Source organism: Salvelinus sp. IW2-2015, linkage group LG32 (genome assembly GCF_002910315.2).
Source record: "Salvelinus sp. IW2-2015 linkage group LG32, ASM291031v2, whole genome shotgun sequence".
Taxonomy (NCBI): Eukaryota; Metazoa; Chordata; class Actinopteri; order Salmoniformes; family Salmonidae; genus Salvelinus; species Salvelinus sp. IW2-2015.
This window is the reverse complement of record NC_036871.1, coordinates 36,979,282-36,993,071: the sequence shown is the minus strand read 5'-3', so window position 1 is coordinate 36,993,071 and position 13,790 is coordinate 36,979,282. Positions and strand designations below refer to the sequence as shown.

General features: G+C 42.7%; 1 protein-coding gene across 2 annotated transcripts; it reads left to right on the top strand.

Annotated features, from left to right (window-relative positions):
• Positions 1 to 984: 984 nt before the first annotated feature.
• On the top strand, positions 985 to 10,278 carry chrng (cholinergic receptor, nicotinic, gamma). Of its 2 annotated transcripts, none has more exons than XM_023977647.2 (12): positions 985 to 1,174; positions 3,912 to 4,048; positions 4,170 to 4,214; positions 4,340 to 4,464; positions 4,626 to 4,781; positions 5,459 to 5,556; positions 5,902 to 6,102; positions 6,459 to 6,573; positions 7,351 to 7,465; positions 8,014 to 8,287; positions 8,567 to 8,700; positions 8,889 to 10,278. In XM_023977647.2, exons 1-12 carry the CDS (start codon positions 1,108 to 1,110, stop codon positions 9,111 to 9,113), a joined length of 1,692 nt encoding a protein of 563 aa, XP_023833415.1. In that variant the 5' UTR covers positions 985 to 1,107; the 3' UTR covers positions 9,114 to 10,278. The 2 variants fall into 2 exon arrangements, with proteins under 2 accessions (XP_023833415.1, XP_023833413.1); XM_023977645.2 differs by having other exon boundaries at positions 3,909 to 4,048.
• Positions 10,279 to 13,790: the final 3,512 nt, after the last annotated feature.

Sequence of the window (13,790 nt, the reverse complement as noted above, 5' to 3'; positions counted from 1 at the left end):
ATCGTAGTTTCATCAGGCTGCCCCACGTCGACCTCTGATATCGTAGTTTCATCAGGGTGCCCCCACGTCACCTCTATATCGTAGTTTCATCAGGTGCCCCCACGTCGACCTCTATATCGTAGTTTCATCAGGGTGCCCCCACGTCACCTCTATATCGTAGTTTCATCAGGGTGGCCCCCACGTCGCCTCTTATATCGTAGTTTCATCAGGGTGCCCCCACGTCGACCTCTATATCGTAGTTCATCAGGTGCCCCCACGTCACCTCATATCGTAGTTTCATCAGGGTGCCCCCACGTCGACCTCTATATCGTAGTTTCATCAGGCGCCCCACGTCAACCTCCTATATTCGTAGTTTCATCAGGGTGCCCCCACGTCGACCTCTATATCGTAGTTTCATCAGGCTGCCCCCACGTCAACCTCTATATCGTAGTTTCATCGGGTGCCCCCACGTTGAACTCTATATCGCCGTATCTTTCTCTTCCGAGTTCGGATGAGGGCCTGGTCCGGGTGAAAGCAGTATGTCCGGTGCCTCTGAATCTTTTAAGTGGAAATCTTCATCCAAATCGAGGTTCTGATTGCTGTTCTTTTCGTCATAGAAACGATGGCAAAAAACATTATGTACAAAAAGTTACAATCAGTGTAAAAAAACACAAAATTAAATAGCGGGTAAGGAGCACGTAAAGGGCCGCTACACATTCCAGTGCCGTGTTGTGGTGTGGTGTGTGTGTGTGTGTGTGTGTGTGTGTTGTGTGTGTGTGTTGGTGTGTTGTGTGTGGTGTGTGTGGTGTGTGTGTGTGTGTGTGTGTGTGTGTGTGTGTGGTGTCTGTGTGTCTTGTATATATGTGCGTGTGCGTGCGTGTGACAGCTGACATATGCATCCTTGGGCGAAATAAGACAGTAGGAGTGCAGCGCTCCAGAAATACTTTTAGGGCCATAAGACAGTAAACCCTCCCCTGAAACTGACACATCCCTGACCACCACACAAACTAACAACTACACCCCACCCCTGCCACACACACCACACATCACCCCTCACCCCTTGGCCAGGTGGCAGCCAAACCTAAAGAGTAGTATCGGTGTGAAACGATAATAATCTCAGTCCCAGAGATGGCGGCAGGATCTCAATGCTTTCTACCACTCGGTCTGTGGATATTTCTCTTCATCTTCACTACTGGTAAGAATGTTAGCATCCACTTTACTGTGTAAGCATGGCTAGTTTCCAGAGGTATTTCAATTGGTATTTTATTGGTATTTGGTGGAATGTCAGGGTATTGGATGAGTAGCTTAAACAGGTTTTCTGAGCGGTTGGCAGAAGCATTATGACAATGAGTTTATAGCTTTTGCATACACTTCAAAATGGCACAAATGTTTTGCATAATTTAAAAGTGTCACTAGAGAACAGAATAAACAATTTAAAATAGTTGAACTATTTTTGTGTGTTCCAAAAAAAAAGGCCGTTAGGGAAGCTGTCTTTTGATTAAAAACTTCTTAAGCCTAGGTGTCTCGCTGGTCGGACAACTTCCGGTGAAACTGGAGGGCGCGCAATTCAAATAAATAATCATAAAAATTATGGATATTAAACATTTAGGTACATACAAGTGTCTTTTATCGGTTGAAAGCTTAAATTCTTGTTAATTTAACTGCACCGTCCGATTTACWGTAGCTATTACAGTGAAAGCATGCCATGCGATTGTTTGAGGATGGCGCCCCACATCAAAATATTTTTCCACCGGCACAGGTTTCATAAATTCACAAATAGCGATAAAATATTTACTTACTTTTGGAAAATCTTCCTCTGATTTGTCATCCAAAGGGTCCCAGCTATAACARGTAGTGTTGTTTTGTTAGATTAAAAAAAGGTCTGTTTAGTTGGCGCCATCGATTTGAGTAATCCACTCATTCAACATGCAGAGAAAGGAATCCAAAAATCTACCCCTAAACTTTGTTTCAACAAGTCAAAACACGTTTCTATATACTCATCAGATACCATAAAATGTAATCAAACTATAATATTTCTTACGGAAAGAAGTATGTTCAATAGGAAACCGATTTTAGCAGGTGTGTCTTGTCTTCATGGCGTGCCCAAACACGAATTTCCAAGACTGTGTCCCTGTACTAAAACTGATATTTCTTATTCGTTTTGGAAGTTACAAGCCTGAAACCTTGAACATAGACTACTGACCCCCTGTGGAAACCATAGGAATTGCATCCTTGGAGCTAGAATTCAGTATGCCCCTATACTTTCCATTGTAAGAGCACGGTCTCTCAAAAAAWATATATTCTGGTTGGTTTTTCTCTGTATTTTCTCCTACCATATCTATTGTTTTATATTGTCCTACATTATTTTAACATATCTACACACTTCAAAGTGTTTTCTTTCCAATGGTACCAATTATATGCATATCCTGGAATATCTTGACAATGTTTGTTTTTTATGTCTTTGAAGCTGGAATAAAATACATATTTTAGCTGTTTGTATATAACATTGAAAGAATAATTTGCTGCAGGAAAAACACATCACATTCACAGAATGCTACACCACATGACCAAAAGTACGTGGACATCTGCTCGTTGAGCATCTCATTCCAAAATCATGGGCATTAATATGGAGTTGGTCCCTCCTGCTATAACAACCTCCACTCTTTTGGGAAGGCTTTCCACTAGATGTTGGAAGTTGTTTCCATTCAGCCACAAGATCATTAGTGAGGCCGGGCACTAATGTTGGGCGATTAGTCCTGGCTCACAGTCGGCGTTCCAATTCATCCCGAAGGTGTCCGATGGGGCTAAGGTCAGGGTTCTGTGCAGGCCAGTCAAATTCTTCCACACCGATCTTGACAAACCATTTCTGTATGGACCTCGCTTTATGCACGGGGGCATTTTCTTGCTGAAACTGTTGCCACAAATTTGGAAGCACAGAATTGTCTAGAATGTCATTGTATGCTGTAGCATTAAGATTTCCCTTCACTGGAACTAAGGGGCCTGAACCATGAAAAACAGCCCCAGACCATTATTCCTCCTCCACCATACTTTACAGTTGCCACTATGCATTGGGGCAGGTAGCGTTCTCCTGGCATCCTCCAAAGCCAGATTAGTCCGTCGGACTGCCAGATGGTGAAGTGGGATTCATCACTCCAGAGAACACGTTTCCACTGCTCCAGAGTCCAATGGCGTCGAGCTTTACACCAGCCGACGCTTGGCATTGCTCTGCCATGGAAACCCATTTAATTAAGCTCCCGACTAACAGTTCTTATGCTGGTGTTGCTTCCAGAGGCAGTTTGAAACTCGGTAGTGAGTCTTGCAACCGAGGACAGGTGATTTTTACATGCCACGCACTCGGCTGTCCTGTACTGTGATCTTGAGGGGCCTACCACTTCGCGGCTGAGCCGCTGTTGCTCCTAGACGTGTCCACTTCACAATAACAGCACTTACAGTTGACCGGGGCAGCTCTAGCAGGGCAGAAATTTGACTTGTTGGAAAGGTGGCATCCTATGACGGTGCCACATTGAAAGCCAKTGAGCTCTTCAGTAAGGCCATTCTACTGCCAATGTTTGTCTATGGAGATTGCATGGCTGTGTGCTTCATTTTATACACCTGTCATCAACGGGTGTGGCTGAAAAAGCTGAATCCACTCATTTGAAGGGGTGTCCACATGCTTTTGTATATATCATGTAGTTTTAGCTGACATCCTACCTTGTGTGTTCCCCTATTGAAGTATTAATAACTCACTCTATCTCCATCTATCTCCCACTATCTCACCCTATCTCCATCTATCTCACCTTATCTCCCTCTATCTCTCGCTGTCACTATTTGTCTCTCTCACTCTAACCCACTTGGCGTCTCTCATTGTATCTCACCATGTGTCTCTCTCTCTCTCTATCTGACTCATTTTGTCTCTGATTGTATCTCAGCAGTAGCAGGGGTGAACCTGGAGGGGGAGCTGTTCAAGGACCTGATGAGAGGCTACAACAAGAACGTCCGGCCCATGGAGAAGAGTGGTGACATCACACAGGTCACCGTCAAGATGACTCTCACCAACCTTATTTCCCTGGTCAGTGTGTGTGTGTGTGTGTGTGTGTGTGTGTGTGTGTGTGTGTGTGTGTGTGGGTGCTGTTGGTGTGTGTGTGTGTGTGTGTGTGTGTCTGTGTGATCATCTTGCTTTCCATCCCTAGAATGAAAAGGAAGAAGCCCTTACAACCAGTGTCTGGATTGAAATGGTAAAATCCCTTGTCGACTCCGGTTAAACACTCACACAGTGGCTTTAGTACCACACCATGTCTCTCGACTCTTTGTCTTCGTTTCCTTTCATATTCTATTTGTTATCTGCTTTTTCCATTGTCAGAAATGGTGTGACTACAGGCTGAGGTGGGACCAACCTCCCAGGTCTATCCTGTACGGAAACCTCACCTCCCAGATGAGGATCCCATCCAAGAGCATCTGGCTGCCTGACATCATCCTMGAGAACAAGTGAGTCTAGAAAGCATGACGTAAAATCATCACTTAACGTGCTGGCCAAGGGAACACTGCAGATTCATGATAATGGCATCCATGTTAGGAAGTTGTCCGATGTGAGACAAAACATGTGATCCCATACATAACCTCCCTCCTTTCTCTCTCTCTCTCCAAAGTGTAGACGGAAAGTTTGAGATAGCCATGTACTGTAATGCCCTGGTGTCTCCTGGTGGCTGTGTGTACTGGCTGCCTCCTGCCATCTATCGCAGCGCCTGCTCCATCATCGTCAACTACTTCCCCTTCGACTGGCAGAACTGCACCATGGTGTTCCGGTATGGGCGTCACAGTCACACACACCCCACTAATGACTAATCTCAACTGAAAATAACCACCAGCTGCAGGTAGCCTAGTGGTTAAGAGCATTGAGCCAGTTACCCGKAAAGGTTGCTGGTTTGAATCCCCAAGACGGAAAATGCTGCTCTTGAGCAAGGCAGTTAACCCCCTGACAACAACTGCTTCCCGGGTGCTGATGACGTTGATTAAGGCAGCCCCCAACACCTCTTTGATTCAGTGGGTTTGGGTTAAATGCAGACTAGACATTTTGGTTGCAACTGACTAGTTCGCCCTTATCCTCCCGGGGCCGTTATACTGTATACCCCTTCAGCAGATCTGAAAGAATTGAGTAGAGGCTGGATTAAATCCGCATCGCAAAGCTCTGTRATAATGTAAAGTTCATTTCCGATTCAGCCGACACATGCAGCATTTACTGTGAATGCAGGAACATTGCCTTTAAATTTCAATCGAGGCTATAACATGGATCTTCCACGATAGGGATTTAATCCAACCCAAAGTGTACGCAAAATGGTCTGGGAAACCAATCGATTAAACCGCAAATATAAAAACCATCAAGTTAGTCAATATGAGACGCAGCTTATTGGTGTGTCAGTGGAGGTTCTGTGTTTTTAGTTTCACGGTTATGGATGACTGTTTCCTCTATCCCTGTGTTCAGTTCCCAGACCTACAACGCTAACGAGATAGAACTAGTTCTCACAGAGGAGGACAACCAGCCTGTGGAGTGGGTGGTGATCGACCCCGAGGCTTTTACAGGTATTGTAGTAACCCTATCGCCGCAAACACCTTGACTGATTTATGTGTGTTTTTTTTGTGAGCGTATGAAAAATACAAGGAACATTAGGGAARAGAGGATAACATGAGAGCATTTTACAACAAGACAATAAATGTTCATAGAATCGTCAATAAACGTTCAATTCAATTTGGGTTCTGTTTCTTAAAAACAAATACAAAGTTCTTGCATCATCTGGGAACTGAACAGGATTCAAACCTCTTGTTCTCTCGTTATCTCATTCTAGACAGAATTGGATAATGTTCTAAGCAGCATACATGGGAGCCATGACACTATTCATATTAACTCTAGCTCTCGTCTGTTGCCAGAGAATGGGGAGTGGATCATCAAACACAGGCCTGCTAAGAAGCTGATTAACCAGCGCTACACTAAAGATGAGTTAGAGTACCAGGAAGTGGTGTTCTTCCTGATGATCCAGAGGAAACCTCTGTTCTACGTCATCAACATCATCGTTCCCTGTGTCCTCATCTCATCCCTGGGCCTGCTCGTCTACTTCCTGCCTGCCAAAGGTGACGACTGCATGGACACACACACACCCATACACATGTACACACAAGTTTGCGCACACACACGGACGCATACACATGTACACGCGTATGCACACCCACGTTCACACCCACGTTCACACACACACACACACACACACACCATTCACACTCAAGACATTCACCTAACCTACCCGGTAACACTTCTGATACACCTATAGATGCTTGTGAAACCCAGTACATACAGTATTTCATTGTCTGATGATGAACTGCATGTCGCTCCGAATAAGAGCTGCTAAATGACAAAAATATCAATGTAAATGTAGATTTTCATCAACTGATTGACTCTGTGCTTGTGATCTGATTTTGGTTTTGGTCAGCTGGGGGTCAGAAGTGCACCGTGTCCATCATGATTCTCCTGGCCCAGACTGTCTTCCTCATCCTCATAGCCAACAAGGTTCCAGAAACCTCCCAGACTGTTCCTCTTATCGGAAAGTAGGACCACTTATTTTAATATCATTTACTTAGACTATATTTTACTGCTTCCCTTTAAGTAAAATGTTTTAAACTTCTTCAACTACCACAAAAATACTTCTAAAGAGTAGAAGCAAGTCACACAATTTTCTTAATGGAAAACGACCTTCTAGTTCTAATATGTTATTCTATTAAAAACAAAAAAAACGATGTTTTAATTGAGAAGTAGCCATTGGTCGGATGTCGATAAAGAAAGGAAATTCACGAGCCCCACAATGCCTACTGTACTTTACCCATGCTCTACCAAGGTTTTCCAGCACACAGCTTTGACCTGCTACAGTAGCTATGTTGGTATTGTACTTCAAACTATGTGTAAGCAGGTTGTTTAGGATTCAAACAGCTTAATTCATACTGTTAGAGGAGGTTCTCCCACAATAATGTGATTTGTACCACATACAAGGTAAAGTATGGGATTCTTCCCACATCACACTAAGACATTACCCCATTCCACTTCCTTTTCAAGCTTTGTTTTATTATATCGATGCTGGCTTATATAGACCATCAGGCTTGATTGAGTGAGATGTTTTGTCTTGTAGTAATGTGGTGCCTGCCTGTATTTCATTAAATCTTTATTTTAGCAAAAAATGTCAAAATATTTAATAATGTATTTTTTTTGTCAGTAGGTGTCCAACGTAACAACAGGTCACTCATATAGAGGTCTTTAACATAGATCTATAGAGCCTCCTGCAGTCCTGATTTCTGTAACCGTTAGCTTTAATGGCTTCATGTGTTTTGTAGGTACCTGATGTTTGTCATGTCCGTGACCACCATCATAGTAATGAACTGTGTCATCGTGCTGAACCTGTCTCTAAGGTCCCCCAATACACACATCATGAACAATAAAGTCAGGAAGGTAAGACTGTAAAACTGTGACCAGCAAGTCTCTAATGTGGTTTTATATGGTCCTCTGCATTACCGGATGGCTTGTTAGGCCATAAGGGAACGTTTGGCTGATCTGGACTGGTAGTGTTGACCAGGGATGGGGTCAATTCAGGAATTAAACTGAAATTCTAATTCACAAATAGATTTTTAAAAATCTAATTTGAATGATTTATCAATAAACTGAGGACAAGCAATCTATATAATTATATATATATATGTAAATATATATATATATATATATATCTATATACATATATATATAAAAATAGACTTCCTGAATTGAGTGTCTTCAATTCGAATTGGCCCCATATTTACATTTTAATAATTTTGCATACGCTCTTATCCAGAGCGATTTACAGGAGCAATTGGGTTTATGTGCCTTGCCCAAGGGCACATCAAAAGTGTATGCTAGGGGATTCGAACCAGCGACCTTTCGTTATTGGCCCAATGCTCTTAACCGCTAGGCTACCTACCCCAACTCTGGTATTGACCTTTGACCCTTGACAATGTTGACCTCAGGTCCTGTTGAACATCCTGCCTCGGCTGTTGAGGATGCAGATGCGACCTTGGACACCGTCTGAGGACTGTGACTTCAGTGATGGAACCGGTAATGGTCACAGTTACAGCACCGACAGTGGGAGTAACATATTTCTAGTCCCCTGCCGGCGCCGCAGCTCCCTAGGACTCATCATCAAGGCAGAAGAATACGTCATGAAGACGGCCCGGTCTGAACTCATGTTCTCCAGGCTCAGAGAGAGAGACGGCCTCATGAAATCTGCACTGGAGAAGATCTGTGAGTAGTGTTACARATAGAATATTACAATGGGAATTGATGGGAATGTTTGTTTACACTGTACTTACCCTCCACTTAGGATAAGGATAAGGGTTAGTATAAGGGTTAGGGTTGAACCAGCAGCTGGACATGAAGCTAGGGTTAGGTTTGTACAGTGTAATTACACAATAATAAGGGTAGTTTAATGTAAAGTGTTAACATATTTTCAATCTTAGCTGCGAGAAAATTGCAAGAAATGTGTATAGGTTAATAATTCTCTTTTTTAACCTTTGACCCTAGATAACAGTCTTGAGGGGGGTACGGCACAGGATCTGGGGACCAGCTTGGCCCAGGCCTCACCGGAGGTGCGCCAGTGTGTGGAATCCTGCAAACATATTGCCAAGAGTGCCAGGCAACAAAACAACTTTGAGAATGTGAGTCTCCCAAATGTGTTTCACCCACCTGGGTGATGCACAGTTACCATTTTGTGCCAGAACATGTTTCACTCTGTAATACCGTTCATTACTCTTCCATTACTGAAAGGAAACTGATTTCCCAACATTTAGAGTGATTCTCCACTTCTTAGTATCCCCTCTGACCTGTCCCTCTGATGCCACAACAGGAGAATGAGGAGTGGTTCCTGGTTGGCCGGGTGATTGACAGGGTGTGCTTCATCGCCATGGCGCTGTCGTTCTTCATGGGCACCATCGGAATCTTCCTGATGGGGCATTTCAACCAGCCCCCCTCCGTACCTTTCCCTGGTGATCCCAGGAAGTACCTTCCTCCGTTYGGGAATAACATCACCGATCTCTCTGGGAATGACATTGGTGAAAATCTACTGGGTTGAGAAATGTCCATAAACCAGGAAGAGGTCTGAAAATGGCCCTAGAAAGGAATGGGTTTTAGCACAGGTTATTGTGGCTACAGAAAGCTTTGAGAGATCTATGATTATGTATGTATTGGTGGTCTGAGACTGAAACTAAACCATGTGGGTCTGTCACAGGTTTTGCAGTTTAGGAGTTTGGTCATTCAGTGAGACAACAAAGATTTTGACAGTGGATTATAGATGTCCATACTAATTACAAAGGGATATGCTTGACCATATGCACTGATGCCTTGTATGATATGTGTGTTTCAGAGAAATGGTTGAAGGTGGTATTTTTTAACATAGATATTACCACRGAGTAATATGCTCAYGTTTTATCACARTGTTATGTTTACGTTCTTTAAGGCAACCCAACCAGGACTCAGGGGTAGACGTAACCTAATAAATGTATATCCGGGACACTCCAATTAGTATGATATGTTACGTTTCGTACGGTGTGTATTCATTTGTGGATGTCCATCATCCATTTCATATAATATGTTACGAATTACAATTTGTACAATATGTTACGGATTTCAAAACATATATGTTACGAATTACAATTTGTTGTTACTAACGTTAGCTAGGAGGCTAACGCTAACGTTAGCTAGGTGTCAAATGTTAACGTTAGCTAGGTGGCTAACGTTAGCTTGGCTAGGGGTTAGGGTTAGGGGTTAAGGTTAGGGTTAAGGTTAGGATTAAAGTTAAGCTAACGTGCTAAGTAGTTACAAAGTAGCTAAAATGTAGTAAGTAGTTGTAAAGATGCTAATTAGACAAAATGCTAAAGTTGTACGTGATGAGATTCAAACACACAACCTTTAGTTTGCTAGACCTTCGCTAGACGTCTACCCATCCACCCCGACCAACCATCCTACTTAAGTTACCTTCTATCTTATGTAACCATACCAAACGTAACATATCATATTAATTTGAGTGTCCCAGATTTACATTTACTATGTTACGTCTAGTCTATGAGACCAGGCTGGGCAACCATCATCCATCATGTTTTTTGTAAAATGGTTAATTTAGTTTTAGATTTTGATATTAATCAGCGAACACAGCGTTCTCTTTTCTAGATTGTTGATCATACACGTGTTTTTTGTTGTTGTTCAAAGATTAACTTTGTTTCATTAAAAGTAAAGGTATAACAACTTTTGGTAGTTATGGGTGTGAGGCAGAGTCAGAGAGACCAGTGGTGTGAACCCCCCCCCCCCCCACACACACACACACACACCACACACACACACACACACACACACACACACACACCAAACACACACACACAAACACGTTTGTGAGTATAACAAACACACGCGTGGTAACACACAAACACACATGCATATAATCTTATTCTCGCAAACACACACACACACACAAAGTAGAGCACTAGATAGAAGCCTACTTCACCCATCCTGTTTGAAAAATGCAGCTGCTTGCTTGCTAGACACTAACTTCAATCAAGAGATGCCAGGAAGTGGACCTCAGAGGGTAAGTTCTTAACAAATGGCAGCATTTAAAAAGCTGGAATTGTTTTAAGATGGTCATACCATGAATCATTTACGTATTTGAGGACCCCTTTAGGTATAACATATACAGTTGAAGTCGAAAGTTTACATACACTTAGGTTGGCGTCATTAAAACTCGTTTTTCAACCACTCCACAAATTTCTTGTTAACAAACTATAGTTTTGGCAAGTCGGTTAGGACATCTACTTTGTGCATGACACAAGTCATGTTTCCAACAATTGTTAACAGAGATTATTTCACTTATAATTCACTGTATCACAATTCCAGTGGGTCAGAAGTTTACATACACTAAGTTGACTGTGCCTTTAAACAGCTTGTAAAATTCCATAAAATGATGTCATGGCTTTAGAAGCTTCTGATAGGCTAATTGACATAATTTGAGTCAATTGGAGTTTTTATTTTTTATTTCACCTTTATTTAACCAGGTAGGCTAGTTGAGAACAAGTTCTCATTTACAACTGCGACCTGGCCAAGATAAAGCAAAGCAGTTCAAAACATATAACAACACAGAGTTTACACATGGAGTAAAACAAACATACAATCAATAATACAGTAGAAAATCTATATACAGCATGTGCAAATGAGATAGGATAAGAGAGGTAAGGCAATAAATAGGCCATGGTGGCAAAGTAATTACAATATAGCAATTAAACACTGGAATGGTAGGATGTGCAGAAGATGAATGTGCAAGTTGAGATACTGGGGTGCAAAGGAGCAAGATAAATAAATAAATACAGTATGGGGATGAGGAAAATTGGATGGGTTATTTACAGATGAGCTATGTACATGTGCAGTGATCTGTGAGCTGCTCTGACAGCTGGTGCTTAAAGCTAGTGAGGGAGGTAAGAGTCTCCAGCTTCATAGATTTTTGCAGTTTGTTCCAYTCATTGGCAGCAGAGAACTGGAAGGAGAGGCGGCCAAAGGAAGAAWTGGCTTTGYMGGTGACCAGTGAGATATACCTGCTGGAGCGCGTGCTACGTGTGGGTGCTGCTATGGTGACCAGTGAGCTGAGATAAGGCASGGCTTTACCTAGCAGAGACATGTAGATGACCTAGAGCCAGTGGGTTTGGCAACGAGTATGAAGCGAGGGCCAGCCAACGAGATCATACAGGTCTCAGTGGTGGGTAGTATATGGGGCTTTGGTGACAAAACGGATGGCACTGTGATAGACTGCATCCAATTTGTTGAGTAGAGTGTTGGAGGCTATTTTGTAAATGACATCGCCGAAGTCGAGGATCGGTAGGATGGTCAGTTTTACGAGGGTATGTTTGGCAGCATGAGTAAAGGATGCGTACCTGTAACGAACGTCGTCGGGAGAAGGAGAAGAGGACCATGGTGCAGCATGGTAAGTGTTCATATTTTAATCAATCAACTGAACACTGAAAAAAATGACAAACGACCAGTTCTGTAAGGTGACAACACAGAAAACAACTACCCACAAACACAGGTGGGAACAGGCTACCTAAGTATGGTTCTCAATCAGAGACAACGACAGACAGCTGCCTCTGATTGAGAACCATACCAGGCCAAACACATAGAAATAGACAACATAGAACAACATAGAACACCAGACATAGAATGCCCACCCAAACTCACGCCCTGACCAACCAAAATAGAGACATAAAAAGGATCTCTAAGGTCAGGSCGTGACAGTACCTGTGGAGGTATTTCAAMGCCTACCTTCAAACTCAGTGCCTCTTTGCTTGACATCATGGGAAAATCAAAAGAAATAGCCAAGACCTCAGAAAAAGAATTGTAGACCTCCACAAGTCTGGTTCATCCTTGGGAGCAATTTCCAAATGCCTGAAGGTACCACGTTCATCTGTACAAACAATAACAGTATAAAACACCATGGGACCACACCGCTCAGGAAGGAGACGTGTTATGTCTCCTAGAGATGAACGTACTTTGGTGCGAAAAGTGACAAATCAATCCCAAAACAAGGACCGTGTGAAGATGCTGGAGGAAACGTACAAAAGTATCTATATCCACAGTAAAATGAGTCCTATATCGACATAACCTGAAAGGCCGCTCAGGAAGGAAGAAGCCACTGCTCCAAAACCGCCATAAAAAGAACAGACTACGGTTTGCAACTGCACATGGGGACAAAGATCGTACTTTTTGGACTAATGTCCTCTGGTCTGATGAAACAAAAATAGAACTGTTTTACCATAATGACCATCGTTATGTTTGGAGGAAAATGGGGGAGGCTTGCAAGCCGAAGAACACCATCCAAACCGTTGAAGCACGGGGGTGGCCAGCATCATGTTGTGGGGTGCGTTTGCTGCAGGAGGGATTGGTGCATCTTCACAAAATAGATGGCACCTCATGAGGCATGAAAAATTATGTGGATATATTGAAGCAACATCTGAAGACATCAGTCAGGAAATTAAGGCTTGGTCATAAGTGGGTCTTCCAAATGGACAATGACCCCAAGCATACTTCCAAAGTTGTGGAAAAATGGCTTAAGGACAACAAAGTCAAGGTATTGGAGTGGCCATCACAAAGTCCTGACCTCAATCCCATAGAAAATTTGTGGGCAGAACTGAAAAAGCGTGTGCCAGCAAGGAGGCCTACATACATGACTCAGTTACACCAGCTCTGTCAGGAGGAATGGGCCAAAATTCACCCAACTTATTGTGGGAAGCTTGTGGAAGGCTACCCTAAACGTTTGTCCCAAGGGTTTTCTATCCAAATCTACCAATTATATGCATATCCTAGCTTCTGGGCCTGAGTAGCAGGCAGTTTGCTTTGGGCACGCTTTTCATCCGGAGGTGAAAATAGTGCCCCCTACCCTAGTGAGGTTAAACAATTTAAAGGCAATGCTACCAAATACTAATTGAGTGTATGTAAACTTCTGACCCACTGGGAATGTGATGAAAGAAATAAAAGCTTATATAAATCACTCTCTACTATTATTCTGACATTTCACGTTCTTAAAATAAATTGGTGATCCTAACTGACCTAAGACAGGGAATTTTTACTAGGATTAAATGTCAGGAATTGTGAAACTGAGTTTAAATGACTCCAACCTAATGTGTATGTAAACTTCCGACTTCAACTGTACATGGGCATTAGACCCTAAGCAACTGGGTTGTATTCATTAGGGCACACCGTAGCAAAACGTTTTGCA